Below are 20849 nucleotides of genomic sequence, written 5' to 3'. Positions count from 1 at the left end.
CATTTAACTTGAAAATATTACGATTTGTACAGAGAATAGAAATCATACTTTAAACTGATATATGCAATTTACGTTGTATTTATAGGAGGCTAATTCTTAATTTACTTTTAATCTCGTCAAGGCTCAAGGGTTGCCTTACCTCGTTTCAAGGGCGGCAATGGAGGTTACCCCCCCACCTTAACAAATTAATTCACAAGGAAAAGTCTACATTTCCCCGCTATATAAATCACACTTATGTCCATAATTTTCAATGTGCGTTAAAATTTTGGTTTTGATTTTGATTTTTTCTTAGTCCATTATGGAGCCTAGCATTAAGAATGTTGCCATTTATCTCTGCTTCTTCTTTTGTGTGTTGAGCCCTGCATTCGCTGTGAAAACTTGTGATGTCCCAGCAATATTTAACTTTGGTGACTCAAATTCGGATACTGGTGGACTGTCTGCTTCACTTTCTCTACGTACCAGCCCTTACGGTGAAACTTTCTTTCACATGCCTGCAGGGAGATACTCTGATGGACGACTGATTATCGATTTCATTGGTAAAAAATTTCACTTTAGAGAAAAGTAAAAATATTTTGATAGTTACTAATTGGCATTCAATGTGTTGGTGTTTCAACTACGGCAGCTGAGAGTTTCGGTCTGCCGTATCTCAGCACGTATCTTGATTCACTTGGCACCAACTTCACGCACGGTGCAAATTTTGCCACAGCAGCGTCCACCATTAGACTACCCATCAGCATGAAGCCGAATGGCCGCTCCAGCCCTTTCTACTTGTACCTCCAATACTTACAATTCCAGCAATTCAAATCTAGGTCACAAATAATCAGAAAACGAGGTTAGTCTAACCCTGCAATTAACATTAACATTGAATATCAATTACAAACACTATCAACAACTTCTTTAACTCAACTAGGCCTCTTTCTTTTTTGTAGGAGGAATATTTGCAAATTTAATGCCAAAAGAGGAATTCTTTTCCAAAGCTTTGTACACTTTTGATATTGGTCAGAATGATCTTGGTGTTGCATTCTTTCTTAACAAGTCCGTAAAAGAAGTCAATGCATCAGTCCCTGATATCGTCAAAAAGTTCTCCGCAACTATCAAGGTAAAATAATTCCAAATGTTACTAATCATAATTCTTTTCTGTATCAAAAGCAGTAAATTTAGTTGTTTTGAAGCAGGATATATACAATTTGGGAGGTCGATCATTTTGGATACACAATACAGGACCAATTGGGTGCCTGCCTTATATTTTGACGTATTTTCCCTCACCAAAAGACGGTGCCGGTTGTGCAAAGATTTACAATGAGTTAGCTCAGCATTTAATCTCAAGTTGAAGGAAGCTGCCGTTCAACTCAGGAAAGATTTTCCTTCGGCTGCATTTACATATGTTGACGTCTACTCTGTCAAGTACTCCATGTTTAAGGAACCACAAAAATGCGGTATTTAACTTGGCTAAAAGTTTTAAATCGGACACTTAACACTGTTTTGTAATTTGGAAACTAATTCTGGAAAACGATAAGAAAGTGCAGGATTTGAGCTTCCACTTGTATCTTGCTGTGGTTATGGCGGGAAGTACAGTTACAACAGTGATGCAGAATGTGAAGAAACGATTGTTGTTAATGGCACCAAAATATTTGTGGGTTCAAGTGGACGCCCCTCGGTTCGTGTAAATTATGATGGAATTCACTACACAGAGGCTGCTGCAAGGTTTGTTTTCGATCAAATCTCTACTGGAAATTTCTCGGATCCCCCTGTTCCATTAAAAATGGCATGTCACACCTCTTAATCATTCGATTTAAAACATAAGCCTCTGCATTATGAATACTTCAAACTGCAATTGTTATCTTAATGGCATAAATCCTGAAGGCCGAATGGGTGTTTGTGTTTTCATTCAAATCCTATTTCATCTCAGAAATTTGGATTACTTTGTGCCTTGAATGGGCAGGCCCAATTTTCATCAATAATCCGGCCTTTGTCGGTTAGGTGTGGTCCATACTCCATAGTGCTCACAAGAAATGGTAGTTGTCAGCTTTCTAATAGGTTAGTTGTTAATCTTAATAATGATATGATCCCTAAATCAGAAATTAGAAAGATGAAATCAAGATTAAATGATTGATCAAATCAAATTATTAGACACTAACTTTTCTGCAGAAATTGAATTAAAAATTATTAAACATCAGTATAATCCATAACCTAACATGTTTGTGGTCCAACTCCAACCCCTTGTAATCAAAATTTATTAGCAAATATTTATTCATAGGGATTTGAATTTTGAACACCTACACTCAAGAGGCCTGTTAACAGCTATTAACAATTAATTTTTTGTTAATCAAATGGGATCCACCTGTTAGCTTGAAAAGGGCATGTAGCAAAATAAAAATATGCTCATACTCATACAAAAAAGTTAATGCATTTAAAACTTAAAAAAAGTTAATGCATTTAAAACTTAAAAGAAGAATTATTAATTAATCTTTTACTTCGTTTTTCTCATCGTTTTGTGTAGGATTAGGATTGGGATTAAGGTAAAATAATTATTAAAGGAGGAACGGATAGTGTAAAAAGACAGTTCAAATCAAAGTCACTTCATCAATAAGTTAAAAAGAAGATGTTAGAGTCAAAGAAACAATGAGGAGGAACCTGTCTNAGCAAATATTTATTCATAGGGATTTGAATTTTGAACACCTACACTCAAGAGGCCTGTTAACAGCTATTAACAATTAATTTTTTGTTAATCAAATGGGATCCACCTGTTAGCTTGAAAAGGGCATGTAGCAAAATAAAAATATGCTCATACTCATACAAAAAAGTTAATGCATTTAAAACTTAAAAAAAGTTAATGCATTTAAAACTTAAAAGAAGAATTATTAATTAATCTTTTACTTCGTTTTTCTCATCGTTTTGTGTAGGATTAGGATTGGGATTAAGGTAAAATAATTATTAAAGGAGGAACGGATAGTGTAAAAAGACAGTTCAAATCAAAGTCACTTCATCAATAAGTTAAAAAGAAGATGTTAGAGTCAAAGAAACAATGAGGAGGAACCTGTCTTGTCCAGTTTCTTGCTTGTCCCATTTGTGTCGTCACTGTGCATACACATGAAGATGAAGAAGAAAGAGTTTCAAATTGGTTTAATTTTTGCATTTCGTTTAATCACATCAATAGAGGCCCAACCCCACTTCACCCACCTCTATTCAACACTATTTCTTCTTATCAAATTTTGTATTTTCGATTCTTTTTGGGTTTATTTTATTTTTCTCTTTGTGAAATTGTTTTGTATTATAAATCATCCGCTTCATTAAAAATATTAAAAATCTCTCTTAAAAAAACAAATACCCCTTTAAAAAATTATCAAAAAACTCTTTAAAAATATTAAAAAACCCCCTTAAAAATATTGAATACCCTTTTACAAAACTATCAAAAACCTATTGATAAAGGTATTTCATAGGAAGAATTCATTGGCGGATTCAATTTTTTTTTTAAATATTAATATGTACAATTTCTAGATTTTAGTCAACTTTAACAGAAATATTAATGGATAAAAACATTAATGTACAATTAGTTTTTATTTTAGTTTATCTTAACAGAAATTTTCGAATCCGTCCCCAAAGAAATGAAATAAACCGAATATTTTTGTTGAGATTAAAAGCATCTAGAAAATAGATAAGAGAAATATTTTTTGATTCTCAACAAGTGAATACAATATTCTTTTGAATAGGAAAACGGCAAAAGCAAAGATTCCTCAGAATAACAAGTAAAATGAAGGGATAAGAGAAATATGAATAAAAAAAAAATGAAAAAGCACATAAATTTCTCGGGTACAAATAAGAAAAAAAGTAGAGAGTTGGGAAATGTAATTCAATTATTAAAATGAAGAATTGAAAAAACGAAGAGCATGTTGTCATGTGGATTGTTTGTGAAATCAAAAGCAAGATGAGAAGATGAAGGAAAAAAGGAGAAAGTTTTAGCTGGCTTTGGGTATATAGGTATAGGCAGAACAGAGACCTACCAAAGTGCTTTAAAGTCTTAAATGCATCAATTTTTATGAATATTTCGGATAGAGTTTTTCTTTCTTTATGAGGTGTGAGATAGAAGAAAGTAATATGTCCTTAAAAGCCGGTTGACTTCATCGCCTTCAGCTTCCAAAAGAAGCACTTTTTTTTTTTTTATCTTACAACCAAAGCAAAAATAAAAGCTGCTACCCTTTATTGTTGTGACCAACTTATCTCAATTTTGGTGGATCAGAAGAGCCGGGGGTCCTCTCCTCCTATCTCAAACTACAATGATTCCATTACTCCAAATTTCTTATATATGCTTCCATACATACATTGGAATTGGATGCCCACATTATTTATCTTAAAATTTGGAGAGTTAATTAATGAGAACACTAGAAGAAAAGATGTAAAGTTTAAGCTACTTTAAATCAAGAGCTAATTGATGTAAAATTATATGCTAATCAATCAACTCATAATTAACTGCCTTGTTGACAAACTTACGCAAAACAAATTTGTTAGTTGACATATTTTTGTACATGTTTTCAAATTTGGGTTTGAGGTCAACTAGTATCTAATAAATTTCTAACGCAAGAGAACAAACATAGATATTTCATATAAAAAATTAGAGTAAACGACTTTTTTCCACCCATATATTGGCATTAAGCCACTTTCTCCGACTTTTAAAATATTGTTTTACTAATTAAATCTATATTCTGTTTCTGATTTTGACATCGTTGCTATCTTATATTACCACCATTTTCTTCCCCGATCATCACTCACTAAAGCCCTTCAAACCTTATTTCGGTCGACCTCATCAATCGCTGGCAATTGAGCGATTAGAGTTTGCTTAGCTGCCTCTCTCAAGTCAAATTCCTATCAATCCCAACTAACAAAATCTAACATTCCACAACCAAAATACTCATCGGTGTTTCCTTTTCAAAAGCCCTAAAGTCTAGATCGAGTTTGCTCTTTGTTTGCCTTCGAATATAAATTTGATTAATAAAGTGGTATTTTAAAAGTTTATAGGTGAAAAAGTGTCATTAGGTCATTATTTGTGTGGGAAAAAGTCTTTTACTCTGTTTTGAAATTTGGGTTTGGGGTCATCAATCTCTAATAAATTTCAAACTCATTATTCCCATTAGCTTATTGAAAATTCTTTGACGCAAGAGAACAAACATAGCTATTTCATATGAAAAAATTATACCTAAACCTTGAAAATTATAACTAAAGAAAGTCAAAAATCATTAAGAATGCAATCTAATTTTATATATATGAATTAATAACTCAAACGATGAATGTAGAATTGTTTATCCATTTAGTTTATATATGGGATTTTTTTTTTCTTTGTTGCAGTTATAATTTGATGGCAAAGAATTCAAATATAAGAACAATTATACTATTAAATGGACATATACTTTTCTTCTACAGAATTGTCTATTTGTTTTATCAAGTTTCATCATAGTCAATGGAAGCATATAACGTCCATTCTTCTATAACATGTTATTCTTGGGTTCTAAATTCTAATTGAATGTTTCGCGTTTAGATTATTTATGTCCTGTCATTTTCGTCCACTCCATTTCAGACCTTTTTTTTTTTTTTTGTTTTGTTTTGTTTTTGTTTTTCAGCACCCATTGTGGACTTGTGGTCCTATTGGAGAATTAATGGTCCCTTATGGGTAGAGGCATGAGCAAACGAATTGGGACAACGTGTCTTAGCCAAGGCCTTAACCATTTTATCAAACACTTTGCATTCACCAAAATTACCACCAAGTGAAGTTGAAATGATAATAATGTAAAGTGAATATCTTCAACTATAATTTTGGGCCCTTAAATGTGCCCCAATGTTTGCCACTAGGTGCCCCTAACATGGGATCTTTGAGTTTGAGTGAGTGTTAGAATGGGGAGATGAATTATAGGACTCCCATCTTTTTTATTATAAGATATATGTATGTTTGGCAATAACTATGCAAATTCTGAAAGCCATAAACACAATTGTAACGATTCTTTTACAGCCTGTTCTGTTTACATAATAAAAATGAAACAGACAAAATACAAGAATCCCATCATATATTTTTAATTAAAAGCAAAGAAAAAAGCACTTTCTATAAAGCTATTTTGACTCTTACCATCTTGATAATGGTAAGAATTTTAAGCTCCAACCCACAAACCGAGTATTTGTGGAGGAAAAAAGCCTATTGTTCCCTTCTCTATACAATCCCTGCTGCTTTATTATTTCTTTGGTCCTCCTCTTTTTGTCAGGCTTCTTATCCACCCTTTCCTCACCTTGACTCCATGATCCACTTGACATACATTTCCCTTGTTTGATCTCTTCCACCTCACTAGCTGCAACAAATGCCCAATTCGCTTTCGCCACCTCAGCGACGAGCCGCGCGGCGCCTTTGCATGTTCTATCACACTCTTGTTATTACCGACAAATTCTTTGGTGTTCGTGTTTTGGTTATTATTCCAGTACATGCTGCAATGTTCCAGTGACACCTTGTTTGAGACTGTGTTTGCCTTTTCCCATGAGGCCACCCCATTGTCTTCAAATTTTATTGAGATGAATGAGTCTGCAAAACCAAACCAAATATTATTATCACTACAACACATTAATTTATTTGTTTGTCTTAAATTTGTATGACTATTCCATTATTATTATTTTTTTTTTTCCATTTTCAGGGCTTAATTAATTAATCAGAATATTAACATCTTTGATTGACCTCGAAAACAAAGAGTAATTCACAGATTTAGAGAGAAATCTGCAAATAATTTCATGAACATTGTAAACTTTCCCATTTAACCTGGTAAACTTTCTCTTAAAACTATGAGCTAAATCAACTGAGTTAATGCAAAAGAATCCAAAGAAATACAGAGAATAAAAAGATTCTAAATCTCTGAATAGCCAATCTTTGTCTGAGCAGCTAGCTAAACTTAGACCATTCTTTTGTCAATAATGTTCTGTACATGGCAACAAACACACACGTGAAATTTGATTTGGTTCCTTTATTTTAAATTAAGAGGAAGAACACTTTGAGAAATTAACATGTTAATTCTTTCCAGTAAAACAAGCAAACCATAATTAAAAATAAATAAAGAGAAGAAAAGAAAAGAAAATTACCTTCTTGACTGCTGCTGCTACATGCATCATGGTCATCAGAAATATCAGATTTCCAGTGGCGAAATTCAAAGCGATTAAGAAGCGATCCCAAAGCAAAGATTTTGGGAAGATGAATGGGAGGCTTCTTGTTGTCTGAGACATTTATTTTATTAGTACTGGAATTACGATGATGACTTGTTCTAGCTGAAGAAGAAGAACGGTGGCCTTGCTTTGCGGCCAAAACAAGAAGCTTTTCATTCAAGCAAAGTGGACAAACTCCAACAACAACCTCTTTGGGATGAAAATAACAGCCACAATTGCTCTCTTCTCCATAGCCATGAACGTTATTCATGTTATGGTGAAAGTGGGTGCATGTGTTTAGAAGAAGAGAGTCTGAAGAAATCTTTAAAGAAACATGTGAACTTCAAAATTGGAGAGAGAGAAGAGAAATGAGTTGTTACTTGTTTCAATATAACTATATATATATATATATACACAAATGGGGTGCAAAGCAATTTCTCTTGTAATTCTAGAGAGAATGTAAAAAGATGACCCACCAGTTTAAACATTTCAGTTTGGATGATTCAACAACGGTTGGGTATGGGTATTCTTGTTTTGGATTGCCATTCAGGGACATTTTACTGCTTAAATTCCCATCTCTCTTTTTTTTTTTTTAATCAAAATTTATAATTTAAAACAGAAAAAAGTTGTAACATAAAACGTATATGTAAGTATGTAACAAATATAATACATATATAGCTAGCTTTCATTATAATTTTTGTATGTTTGAGATTTGGTCAAAAAAAAAAAGAAGATGGGTCAGCTGATGTTGATGCCCACATGATGTCCTTTACCTCCTTCATAAATATGCATCCTACCAGAAAATGAGATGTGGGTACATTTTATTTTGGGATTTAAATCAAATTAGGTTAAATGGAGATATTATTAGCACCTCAAATAAGGCAAACATAATGTCCCAAATTAAGAAAGGGAAAGTGTTGGTATTCTCAAAGGGCTGACTAAAAATTTGTGTTTCCAAGTTGATTTGGAATTTTAAGAAAGGGAGGCTTTGGTTTTGGGGCAGTGTTAGGTATGAATCTTGTAAATGTGGGGTTTCAAAAAATAAAAAAAAATTTGTGACTCCCACTGGATTTGGAAATATGAAAAAAAAAAATCACAAGAGTAGGCCATTGATGTAACACAAAGCACAGCAATAATGCTTAGCATCAATCTTGTAGATCTGGGGTTTCCAAACTGCTTCTTGAAGCACGTTTATTATTATTATTTTTGTGCTTCAAAATCAAGGCTCTTGTTAAATTCTCTTTTGTGTCAAGCCATTTTCAAACCATTTTTAAATAACTTCTGATATATATGATTCAAATTAAGGTTTATTTTTCTGTTTTTCAAGACTATTTTTGGGTGGGTTTATAAAATTTATGCAAAAAATTTACTACTCATTTGGGCTATTTTCCTATTAACTCTGTCACCGAATCTGGTTTCGCAAATTGGATTGGATTTTCTTGATCTAGTGCACGTGGATATCCAATTTAAATCCTTTTTCAAATCATTTGAATAGTAATTTTGTTTTTAAAAATTAAAAATCAATCATAAATCTAGTCACTTTTAGGAATTATTTTGAAAATACACACACTACACAACAAATATTCCACTGTTTTTCTTGTTAATTTTTTTCTGTTCAATCCTGTCCTCCACTACTGCACTTTCTCTCTTGGACACATTCAATCTGCTCGTGTGTGTCTAGTGAGAAATACCATTACAATATATTATGATATGAAAAAAGAAAAAAAATTAAAGAAAAAGGTAGAAGAGAAATGCTTTTTTGCAGTGTCAATGGAATTACATATTAAAAAGGTGTAAAGTGATTGAAACAAACAAACTAATGTTCACATGGGAAGAAGAGAAGGTGTTTCCATTTTGGTTGGCTTCAAGTCAAGTTCACATCATGGACCAAAAGTATTGTGTAGCCTTTGTGGGTCTCCATTTTCCCAACCCTTTTTTGTGTAGTCTTCTCCAAGCTCATCTAATCTAACATTTCCATCTTTTTTTTTTTTTTTTTTTTTTTTTTGGGTGACAAGGAACGTCTGGCCAGCTTGTGCGTACCTCAACTAATCATCTGGAGTTCTGAAGTTAACGACCAGATAAGCTCCTTAGTGGCAACCCTTACTAGGACTTGTAAAAATTCGAACTCAGGAGCTCATGAAACCTTCTTTTGCTCTTTTATCATCAAATCACTCTAAACATTTCCTTCTATTCAACTCCATTTTCCCACTTTTTAACTCTGTACTTTTAGAATTTCAGATAAATTGGCACTAGTTTTTTTTGGGGAAAATCAATCACCTAACAAGATAAATCTTAAGGCATTAACAAACAAGGGGTGTTTGACAGGTTTTCCAATTGCGTTTTAGGCTTTCAATGTTGCCTAGAAATTTCTCCTATTAAATTGTGAAGAGTATGTAGTTAGTTAAAATGTCACTAGTTAAAGCAATTAGGTGTCACCTTGGAACGGCTATAATCCTATTTAGGTGCCAGTAAGTCAAGGGAAATTGAATTGAATGACAAGACTTGGGTCTGTTACAATAGTAGGCTTATTTATGGCCATGACATAATTGTTTGACTTATTCTAATTTCAGTAGACAATAAGATAGGGGAATTGCTAATTTACTTGAGAGGTAAAAATAAAATCATGGTTAATAAGATAGAATTTAATGTCTTAACAAAATTTCACCTACTTTCAGATTACCTAAACAAGGTCAAAGTGTAAGCAATCAAAGGAACTTTTGTAGTTTTGTGATGGGAAAAAATAGTATTTACGGCTGTTTTCCTGGGATATGTCTCAAATCAAAACAGAACAGATTGAAACAAACAGTGGCATTCTGTTCTTTTCTAATCCTTGCAGCTCCATAGAGGGGTCCCTATCTGGGTTTCAATTACTTGTCTCATTTGCTAACATTTACTGTCTACAAGCTACTTGATAATTCAGTTCTACCCATCAAGCTAAATTTACCCCTAAGTTTGAATGCGAATCTTGCATTATGCGTTTGCATTATTAAATATTAACTTTTCTTCAAATCAGTGCGGGAGCTAATTTGGTACTGGTAGCAAGTAAAATCAACCTGTTGATTATTTCATTATAATAGTGATAGCAATATCCTTGACTACAATTTCACTTCATTCTATTGATGCCCCTGCTTAATTAAATTAATCATCATTCAAACCATTTTTCAGTTGCCTTCCTGAAAATGGTCAATATGTTCTCTAGTTTCAATGCTGTAAATGAGGACAAAACAGATCGAAGCATGCAAAAATCTGATTATATTTTCTCATATTTTCCTAAATATTATTCCCAACAAGCAAAATAAATAATCATAAACAAAGGAAATATAACTTCAAGAGTACAAGAGCAGGGGAAAAATTTTAAGATAAGTGAATATAAGTAGCACCCAAGACACAGTTTGGCACAAAACCAAGTACTGTCATCAACCATATAATCTTGCAAGGTCGTCGCCAAACGTCTTCCTAATAATCTCTCTTTTAAGCTTGAGAGCTGCAGTGACCAAACCAGATTCAGGAGTCCATGGCTCAGAAAGCAATTTGATCTTTGTGGGGATCTCGAACTTCTCCAAATGTGCATTCTTAGCTGCCTGTAAGTTATGAACGAACCAAAATATCAGAGGTTATTTTATGTGAAGCCCACAATTAATTTCTTTCAGATTATACATTTTGTTCACAAGAGTTGAAGGGAAAGTATTCATAATTGTTCAATAATATGAGCATGGCCACAGCTCAGCAGAGCATTTATACAAAACAACTTAACGTATTCGCCAGAGAAAATCATGGTGGAAGGTCGATTATAAGGCAAGAAAAGTCAAAACTCTCAACATGTTACAAGTGGTTTTAAGTATTTGTGCCATAAATGATGAGAAGAGTTCATAATAAGCACATGAAGACACTTTTAAAAACTTGAAAAATAAGACTCCGCACCCTCATGTTAACTATGAATTCCTTAAAACGTACCTTTACAAGAGATGCATGCACTTCCTTCACTGATTCTTCTTTTTCACACAACGCAGCAAAACCATTATAATTAATCCCTTGCTTGGCAGCCCAAGCTTCCAGAGCATGCTGAGCAGCCACCACAAGAGCAACACAGTAACTATGAAATGGATCGACATACAACATTATGTTGTCTACATACGGGCTCACTATTAGAGCAACCTCAACCTGCACGAAAAATCATATTAGTCCTTGAATGCATCTGATGACAAATATTCTAAAAGCAATATTTTTACCTTTCCTAAGGAAACATATTCTCCATGCTGAAGTTTGACTATGTCTTTCTTACGGTCAATTATCTCAAGGCAACCATCAGCATGGAACTGCCCTATGTCACCTGTATAGAACCACCTCATTCCTCTCTCATCAACCTTCAACCACATAAAAGATTGCCATATTAGAAACTCCCAAATTTCCTTCTTTAGTAGAATGTCAATATATAAAACTATGAAACTCATACCTTGTACACTTCCTTTGTCTTCTCTTCATTTTTGAAATATCCATATGTGACATTTGGGCCACCAATTACTATTTCTCCACGAGGCATGGGCAAATCAGTAGTTAAATAACCACCTTCAGACCAATTTACTAGCTGAAAAAGAAAATCCTTATATGATAATATGACTGATAATATAACCACTGATAATCCATCACAATGAGACAATCAAACTGCAAGTGCACTAAATCATCTTGAAGGAGAAAATCTCATAAAAAGAAGCACTAGATTACTAGTGAGTCTCAAATGAAGAGAATGAATCAAGTTTTACTACAGTACATCAGTATTTAAAGGCTAGAGACAGCAAGGAGAAACTGAAAGGTTCAGCACAAGCAGGTGTATGTACAAACAGGAAAACACATGCAAGGGGGAACATGTGTGCATGTGCATGTGCATGCAAAGGCACATAAAGAGAGGGAGAGGCAAGAAATGAGGAAAGAGGTGGAGAAATCATCTTGAAGGAGAAAATCTCATAAAAAGAAGCACTAGATTACTAGTGAGTCTCATATGAAGAGAATGAATCAAGTTTTACTACAGTACATCAGTATTTAAAGGCTAGAGACAGCAAGGAGAAACTGAAAGGTTCAGCACAAGCAAGTGTATGTACAAACAGGAAAACACATGCAAGGGGGAACATGTGTGCATGTGCATGTGCATGCAAAGGCACATAAAGAGAGGGAGAGGCAAGAAATGAGGAAAGAGGTGGAGCGGTATACTTTGTGCCATGAAATTATCCACACGAAGTTGAAACATTAGCATTGAACAGGAATAAATAAATGAAGTACTCTTAGAAACTGATCATTAGCAAAGTTCCCCAAGAAAAGTGCATCGTGTTTGTCCATTGCTGTCCCTTAAAATGCATGGAGGAAGGATTATCAATCACTTTCTTACCTTAATAAATGAGCAAGAAAGAGGAGCACCGGCACGACCAACAGACATATCATCAACCTCAGAGAAGGTACCACCAGCACAAGTCTCAGTAAGACCATATCCTTGGCATATTGGAGCACTGGAATAAAGCATTGAATTAGTGTTAAGCTTACAAATATAAAAATGAAAATCAAAGAGAAATTATGCTCCAGAAGATATATATTTACTAACTATTACAGCACTGTCTTTAAAATTATCCTAAATTAATAAGCTATCATTATTGAAAGCTGTTGCCTGATTCTATCCAAGTACCACTATGTCCACTTGATCAAGAACTACATCTAATTAGCTTAAATTGAACAGTTATGGACCACAACCAGGTTTGCCAACTTTATGCTATCAGCTCTCACCTTAGCACAGAACCATTTCAAAGTCTTAAGACTCCCGGAATCTGCTCACATTAATCTATTATATAGCAAGGGGGTTACTGATCACAATGGCATCAAACTAATTCTCCATCAAAAACTAAAACTTATACGCCTTTGACCCACTCAAGGAGAGTTGCAAAGATCCATAATATTGGCAAATTAAACCTCATTATCTATGATATACAATAAACCTAAGGGAACAGACTAATGGACCAGCTCCAAGATCAGTAACATTATAGCATAAAAGGAGCAAAGTAGTGGCTGCAGTGTTGTGTCGAGGCACTGTTTTCTATATTAACATCTGAGAGAACCTTCTGCCCCAATGACTATTTACATCAACTTCTTCTAATTTTACAGGTTGATTGAATCAAATAAAGACTTGAACTTAAAACTTCTTTTAGGAGGAACATAAAAAGATTTATAGGGGATTGAGGACCTAAGTGCAACATAAAATCAAGAATAGATATCTGATTAAACTAAAATGAATATCCACAAATATTATATTGTAATGTGTTAAGAGGGCAAAGAACAAACTCAAAATTGCTGACTTGTAAAGAAAAGACTAGTCCTGGAACCTAATCATCATCAGGATCTGTCATATATCATGATTCTAAGAAGCTGAAATGCAACCACCTTATTAGTCTTTAGTTGGTACAAACTAGTATAGCAGCTTCAGTGCTTTTATATCATAGTCATATTTTAAGGATGGCTATGTAAGTTTTAAGTATATAAGCATGGCAAGGTAAAACTCAGTGTTCTCATAACCTTTGTAAAGATCAGCTCAATTATAAGGCACACATACCCAAGACAAACGTTGATGAATCTTTGAGTATCACCAGAAAGCGGAGCACCTCCTGAAAGCACAAACCGCACCCGACCTCCAAGAATTGCTCGAACCTTTCTAAACACAAGAGAGTTCCATAGAAGCCTTTCCAGACCCCAAAATCCTAACCAGCTACCATTTATTGCAGACATCCTACGAGAATATGCCAAGTCAAACAATTTCTTGGCGAGTCCACCTTTTGCGTCTACCTAAAGTGTTTGAAAGATTTCAGCATCAACGGAAGAGACCTTGTTCAGAAATCAGGATAACACAAACAAATATATATAAATCAAGATAGTCACTAACATTCTTCCGCACACCATCTCGAACACGGTCAAGTATTGCCGGGACAGCCGCCATAAGAGTTGGCCTCAATACAGTGGCATCCCCCTTTGTTCCTCTCTTTATTTTGTTTGATGTATCTGTAAGAGTCAAAGGGGTACCATATCCTATGGCACTTCCAACAGCAGAAATTACATTCTGCAATACACACAAAGATTCAAAAAAAGTCTCATAAAGAAATAAAAAACAGATTAATTTTTACAAAAATGAAAATGAATGGAAGAAAAACCAACAAATTGTACTAAATGCTATATACCTCAGCTGCTAATTCAAGGATATGAGCCAGAGGAAGGTATGCCATATAAACATCCTTGTTTGCCAGGTTAGGGACAAGTGACATGACTGCAGAAACTACAGATAGGACATTGGCATGTGTCATCATTACACCCTGCACAAAGTTGATATCATGGATGTGATTGATAATATAGAAATTCAATCTCATTTAACCAAAAAAAAAATATTCATAAAATTCAAACATCTGGCATAAAGAACTGTGCTAGCTGTAGAAAATCCAAAATGACAAAACTATTCCAATATTAATAGATGAAAGATTTATAAGTCAGACATATAACAGAAAAACTATATTTAGCATTTACAATTACTATAAACATATGTCATAACTGAGTGCTACAGTTTTTTTTTTTTTGGGTAATCAATGAATGCTACAGTTTGCACATCAATAACAATGCAGTTCCAAGAATTTGGAGTTCTCAAAGAGAATGGATTAGGAATAAAATGATTTCACAAGCTGGAGATTGGATTGAAGCAGCAAAACCAAATTAGTCTATTGGATCTAGAATTCAATTAAAATTCAATTCCAAGCCCTAAGCTTATGAGNGAGGCACTGTTTTCTATATTAACATCTGAGAGAACCTTCTGCCCCAATGACTATTTACATCAACTTCTTCTAATTTTACAGGTTGATTGAATCAAATATAGACTTGAACTTAAAACTTCTTTTAGGAGGAACATAAAAAGATTTATAGGGGATTGAGGACCTAAGTGCAACATAAAATCAAGAACAGATATCTGATTAAACTAAAATGAATATCCACAAATATTATATTGTAATGTGTTAAGAGGGCAAAGAACAAACCCAAAATTGCTAACTTGTAAAGAAAAGACTAGTCCTGGAACCTAATCATCATCAGGATCTGTCATATATCATGATTCTAAGAAGCTGAAATGCAACCGCCTTATTAGTCTTTAGTTGGTACAAACTAGTATAGCAGCTTCAGTGCTTTTATATCATAGTCATATTTTAAGGATGGCTATGTAAGTTTTAAGTATATAAGCATGGCAAGGTAAAACTCAGTGTTCTCATAACCTTTGTAAAGATCAGCTCAATTATAAGGCACACATACCCAAGACAAACGTTGATGAATCTTTGAGTATCACCAGAAAGCGGAGCACCTCCTGAAAGCACAAACCGCACCCGACCTCCAAGAATTGCTCGAACCTTTCTAAACACAAGAGAGTTCCATAGAAGCCTTTCCAGACCCCAAAATCCTAACCAGCTACCATTTATTGCAGACATCCTACGAGAATATGCCAAGTCAAACAATTTCTTGGCGAGTCCACCTTTTGCGTCTACCTAAAGTGTTTGAAAGATTTCAGCATCAACGGAAGAGACCTTGTTCAGAAATCAGGATAACACAAACAAATATATATAAATCAAGATAGTCACTAACATTCTTCCGCACACCATCTCGAACACGGTCAAGTATTGCCGGGACAGCCGCCATAAGAGTTGGCCTCAATACAGTGGCATCCCCCTTTGTTCCTCTCTTTATTTTGTTTGATGTATCTGTAAGAGTCAAAGGGGTACCATATCCTATGGCACTTCCAACAGCAGAAATTACATTCTGCAATACACACAAAGATTCAAAAAAAGTCTCATAAAGAAATAAAAAACAGATTAATTTTTACAAAAATGAAAATGAATGGAAGAAAAACCAACAAATTGTACTAAATGCTATATACCTCAGCTGCTAATTCAAGGATATGAGCCAGAGGAAGGTATGCCATATAAACATCCTTGTTTGCCAGGTTAGGGACAAGTGACATGACTGCAGAAACTACAGATAGGACATTGGCATGTGTCATCATCACACCCTGCACAAAGTTGATATCATGGATGTGATTGATAATATAGAAATTCAATCTCATTTAACCAAAAAAAAAATATTCATAAAATTGAAACATCTTGCATAAAGAACAGTGCTAGCTGTAGAAAATCCAAAATGAAAAAACTATTCCAATATTAATAGATGAAAGATTTATAAGTCAGACATATAACAGAAAAACTATATTTAGCATTTACAATTACTATAAACATATGTCATAACTGAGTGCTACAGTTTTTTTTTTGGGTAATCAATGAATGCTACAGTTTGCACATCAATAACAATGCAGTTCCAAGAATTTGGAGTTCTCAAAGAGAATGGATTAGGAATAAAATGATTTCACAAGCTGGAGATTGGATTGAAGCAGCAAAACCAAATTAGTCTATTGGATCTAGAATTCAATTAAAATTCAATTCCAAGCCCTAAGCTTATGAGTAAGTACGAGATTCATAATATTTTAAGTTGCTTAACCTTAGGCAATCCAGTACTCCCACTTGTATACATTATAACTGCAATATCAGCCGAAGCAGGTAACTCAGCATCGATAGGATTTTCTCTACCAAGACTCTGTACATCAGCAAATGAAATGATCTTCCACTGACCGCTTTGCTCAACTGATGAGGCATTAGATGGGATGTCAACATCCATACATATCACACGCTTCACAGTGTCAAGTTGTCCACTTATATCTACAAGTTTTCTCAGTTCTTTGCTCCCACAAATAACAGTTGTAACCTCTGTCTAAAGAAAAAGAATGAAAAGTAAAATTAGACATTGGATAGCAGTAAAACAAATAATAGCCTCCATGCTAAATCCAGTAGTCTATAAGACAAGTTTCGTTCCATTTTCATTCAAGTAAATATCCCAACAAGTAGGACAAAATATTTTGAATGATAACTTTTAAAGATGGCCCTAATACATATTCTATGATATAAGATTTTGTTTAAGGGATCAGCCTCAAATTCCCATAATCTGTTTAAATAAGATTGTGTCACTAAAATAACCAGCAAGAAGGAAATAAGGTAAAGAAATCTGAATAAACCATGCTGTAGTTGTTCAAAGTAGTGAGTCAGGCTCAGTTGCTAACACAAAATACATGTAAGTATGCAAAGAACAAAGATACAAATCTGTTCCCTCAGATTATAACTAACAGTTTGAAAATGTATACAAGCAGTGATTTGAACATTCACTTCTATTGAACAACATTTTATACAAATAGAGCAAGAGATAGAGAGAGAACCTCATTCAATGAATGGCACAAAGCCTCCTCTCCCAAAGATGCATAAATAGTCACCACAGTGACATTGCGTCTAAAGCAACCCTAATACAAGAAACCACATCAGTTATATCATATAATCACAGCAAGCAAATAAGACAATAAGTTGTATCACTGTAGAACTAATGATTGATAAATTCTCAAAAAGTTTCTGCAACTTATGGTATTCAATGATAAATATACCTGCAATGCAAGAAACCATTCTTCTCTTGTATCAGCAAAAATTGCGACTCTTTCCTCCTTTCTGTGCCCAAGTTGAGCTAAGCCAGAAGCAAAGTTGCACACAGTTTCAAATGCTTTACCATAGGTTAGCCACTCATACTCTCCCAAATGAAGCTTCTCAAAGGATCTTCCATCTTCAGTGACTTCATTCTCCGTTGAAATTAATTTCCGAGTTCCAAGAAAGCGTTTATTATGATGCTGCTTGCATGAAAGCTCAAAACGTTCCGCAAGAGTATAAATGCCTTCCCAAGCAGTGATTACGGGGGAAGGAAACTGAGAGTTTCTTATTGCAAAACCAGGTTCTCCACCAACATCAATGGGAACCCCTCGTTTCTTTGGATTCTTGGAACTCCGAAACAGAAATGTGAAAACTAGAGGAAAAAGGACTCCAACAACATAGGGAGTCATCTTTCAAGGATTGTATGGCCTCGGAAAAATATACCAATTTAAATCCTAAAAACAGAATCACATTCAGTCATTTTAATCAAAATATGATCAGCAAAAATGGTAAGTGAGTCTAGCAAAGATAATATTAGATGAAACCAAAATGTCAACTGGTATTTTAAGCTTTATCGGGGAGATGAAGCTGGCAAAATTAAAATTGAGATAAAATGGCTAGGTCGTAAGTCTTTTTATTTTATTTTTTAATCTTTTACTAAAAAACAATAACCATTGTTTTTTACTATGAAACATAAGTAAAATTTAAAATTGATGACCAAAAATCAAATATAACATAAACCAGTCGCTACAATATAGACAATCAGATTTCAATAAGTAAAATATAATTACGCATATTGAGTGTAAAACCCGTGTAAATGTCAGAAACTCATAGCCATGCAGATCATCTTTTCGACAAGAAATTCATTATTTCATCAGTCAGTAACTGAAAGAAGAAGAAGAAGAAATTGCAAGACATAACTTTCTCTCAATCAAACATCTGTCTAAAGAAATGCAGCATATTTCACTCAGTAAGTAATTATAAGAAGAAGAAAAGGTTGAAAAACATAACTTTCACTCAATCAAACATTTTCACAGTAATAAGACCAATCTCCGCGACTCTTTATTCCTTCACCGCATCATTAAAGCAGCATAAAAAGGAGAATTCATTCTCAAGACACTTCAATTTTACTTAAAGTCTGAAGCACAAACATGAACGATGACGGAAGTCAACTAAGGAGTGACTTTCTTCAAGCCATCCTATATTCAAGAAATCAACATCATTCAAAACTTAACAAACAATTCTTTTTACACCACATCAATCCCCAAAACTCACTATTCATGTAATGCAAGAACAGCCAATAGTCATCACTCAAGTAAAAGAAGAGCACAAAAACCAAACAAGCTTGACCAAAATGCTGACACGAACCACACATAAATCCCACACAGAAAAAAGAAGAAACTTTGCTTTATTTGCTCTAATACAAAAACTTGAACAGTCTCACACATTACCAAAAGATCCACAACCAACATAATAAACAAAAACAAAAGAAAAATCCCATCTCAAGAAAAAAAAAAAAAAAAAGTGAAGTGAGAGAAAAAATACCAGCAAAAATGAACCCAGATCAGCAAGCAATGCCCTGAAGAGAAACAAAAGCAAATTCAACTCATGAGCATTACAAGCAGAAGAAAGAAGTGATGGAAGAATAAGAAAGGTAAAGAGTTGATGAGTTGAGAGAGTAGTTTACGATTGAAACGAGAGAGGTTTTAAAAGTTAGGCGGAAAGATCGAGAGTGGAGAGATTTGGAGTTACAGCCTTACAGGTAACAGGTACTAGTTCTGACTTCTGAGCAGACTTGTTTTCAGTTGTTTTATATATTTTCAGCGTTTTATTTGTTTTTGTTTAATGCAAGAGTGGCCCAATGGCAATGGGATAGGTAATAAAAACAACTGCATTTGTATAAACCACAAACGTAGACTATTTGAGTTTTCAAGTCTTAATCCGGACCGTACATTCGTGTGTTGAAAAGGGTGGATGTGGTGCACGCGGCCCAAATCTCATGCAACGTGGCCCCTTGTCCTGTGGATCATGCCATTACTACAACAAAATTTCCGGCCAAATCAATAAATAACATATTGGTTGTGTTTGGTTTATTATTTTAGATAAAATTTTAAAATAGTATTAGATAGTTGAATAGGAGAGTATTATAAGATAAAATTTAAAAATTTATAAAAAAACCTCCAAAGTTTGCTAATTTAATAAACACTCTAATATATTAAAATATTATAAAATGACAAAAACACCCCTATCACCCGCAGTGTCAGATTCAGGCTATTACCGTCAAAATCTGGCCAAAAAATTACGTTATGACACAAACCAGTCGGATCTGTATCGTAACACGTGGTTGTCTGAATCTGACAAGTATTGGTGGGTGGGGGGGTTTTTGTTAGTTGTTAAACTTTTTTTTTTTTGGTGTATTTAATGAAATTAATAAACATCTGGGGTCTAAAAGTAATTAAAAAAATAAACTAATATTTTGGGAATAATGTGTCAAACAACATTTGAAGAATAGGATTGGGAATATGGATAAAAACAATAAGCCAAACGCACCCATTATTATTAATTGTTTAATTTGGAGAACTTTTTGCTAAATTCCTGCAAATATATGTATTATCCTCATACCCTAATTTCCTTTATTTTTAATAACTGAAGTGTTGAGACTAGTTCTGATTAATCTTCACGGGGGCTATCCATAGTAAAACCTCGTACTCATTCTCGGAAAACCCAAATTAGTTTTTGTCAAAATAGAAAAAATGTTTAAAGAAAAATAAATAATACGATGAAATTAGGCAAATATATATTATGCCAACCTCATTTTCCAAGCATTGACTTGGTACAATATCTCTTAAAACAAAGGAATTGAAATAAAAATTCAGAAAGTGCAACATCACACTCTTTAATTAAACATAATCTAACAAAAATAATGTGAATCAAGTAAATATAATCATGTCAAACTATATCACGTGATGAACGATAAGGTTTTTCAAATTTTCAATACGTAGCTGAGACCAAAATAGAAAGAAGTGAATGAAAGTTGTGATAAATATTTAATAAGTGATTAGTTATTATAAATTTAAAAGGTGATGATTAGATTAGAATGCGCAAAATGTA

The 20849-nt window shown here is 33.9% G+C and overlaps 3 protein-coding genes across 4 annotated transcripts; 1 reads left to right on the top strand and 2 right to left on the bottom strand.

Annotated features, from left to right (window-relative positions):
- Positions 1–298: 298 nt before the first annotated feature.
- LOC116139741 (esterase-like) lies at positions 299–1783 on the top strand. Its single transcript, XM_031425406.1, is given in 6 exon segments — positions 299–536; positions 623–832; positions 930–1099; positions 1176–1314; positions 1317–1436; positions 1527–1783. Coding segments are annotated over 6 exon segments (1134 nt in total).
- A 4172-nt stretch (positions 1784–5955) lies between these two features.
- Positions 5956–7610, bottom strand: LOC116139791. Its single transcript, XM_031425447.1, has 2 exons — positions 7105–7610; positions 5956–6556 (listed from the first exon to the last, which is right to left on the bottom strand). Exons 1-2 carry the CDS (start codon positions 7433–7435, stop codon positions 6216–6218), a joined length of 672 nt encoding a protein of 223 aa, XP_031281307.1. The 5' UTR covers positions 7436–7610; the 3' UTR covers positions 5956–6215.
- Positions 7611–10401: 2791 nt separating this feature from the next.
- On the bottom strand, positions 10402–19490 carry LOC116139718 (long chain acyl-CoA synthetase 9, chloroplastic). Of its 2 annotated transcripts, XM_031425378.1 has the most exons (13): positions 19426–19490; positions 19284–19317; positions 17702–18193; positions 17483–17563; positions 16714–16983; positions 14373–14504; positions 14081–14254; positions 13754–13983; positions 12545–12662; positions 11618–11749; positions 11394–11528; positions 11119–11325; positions 10402–10745 (listed from the first exon to the last, which is right to left on the bottom strand). In XM_031425378.1, exons 3-13 carry the CDS (start codon positions 18146–18148, stop codon positions 10581–10583), a joined length of 2091 nt encoding a protein of 696 aa, XP_031281238.1. In that variant the 5' UTR covers positions 18149–18193; positions 19284–19317; positions 19426–19490; the 3' UTR covers positions 10402–10580. The 2 variants fall into 2 exon arrangements, with proteins under 2 accessions (XP_031281238.1, XP_031281237.1); XM_031425377.1 differs by lacking the exon at positions 19426–19490 and having other exon boundaries at positions 19284–19419.
- Between the last annotated feature and the right edge of the window lie 1359 nt (positions 19491–20849).

Source organism: Pistacia vera, unplaced genomic scaffold (genome assembly GCF_008641045.1).
Source record: "Pistacia vera cultivar Batoury unplaced genomic scaffold, PisVer_v2 Contig359, whole genome shotgun sequence".
In the NCBI taxonomy this organism is placed as follows: Eukaryota; Viridiplantae; Streptophyta; class Magnoliopsida; order Sapindales; family Anacardiaceae; genus Pistacia; species Pistacia vera.
This window is presented reverse-complemented; position numbering and strand designations above follow the sequence as displayed.

Excerpts from the sequence above, each read along its gene's own strand:
- LOC116139791 (XM_031425447.1), bottom strand. The coding sequence starts at position 7,435 with ATGAATAACGTTCATGGCTATGGAGAAGAGAGCAATTGTGGCTGTTAT. Across the intron at positions 6,557-7,104 it reads TAGCAGCAGCAGTCAAGAAG|ACTCATTCATCTCAATAAAA; the intron begins GTAATTTTCTTT and ends TTGGTTTTGCAG.
- LOC116139718 (XM_031425378.1), bottom strand. The coding sequence starts at position 18,148 with ATGACTCCCTATGTTGTTGGAGTCCTTTTTCCTCTAGTTTTCACATTT. Across the intron at positions 13,984-14,080 it reads GAGATGGTGTGCGGAAGAAT|GTAGACGCAAAAGGTGGACT; the intron begins GTTAGTGACTAT and ends CAAACACTTTAG. Across the intron at positions 11,326-11,393 it reads AATATGTTTCCTTAGGAAAG|GTTGAGGTTGCTCTAATAGT; the intron begins GTAAAAATATTG and ends TTTTTCGTGCAG.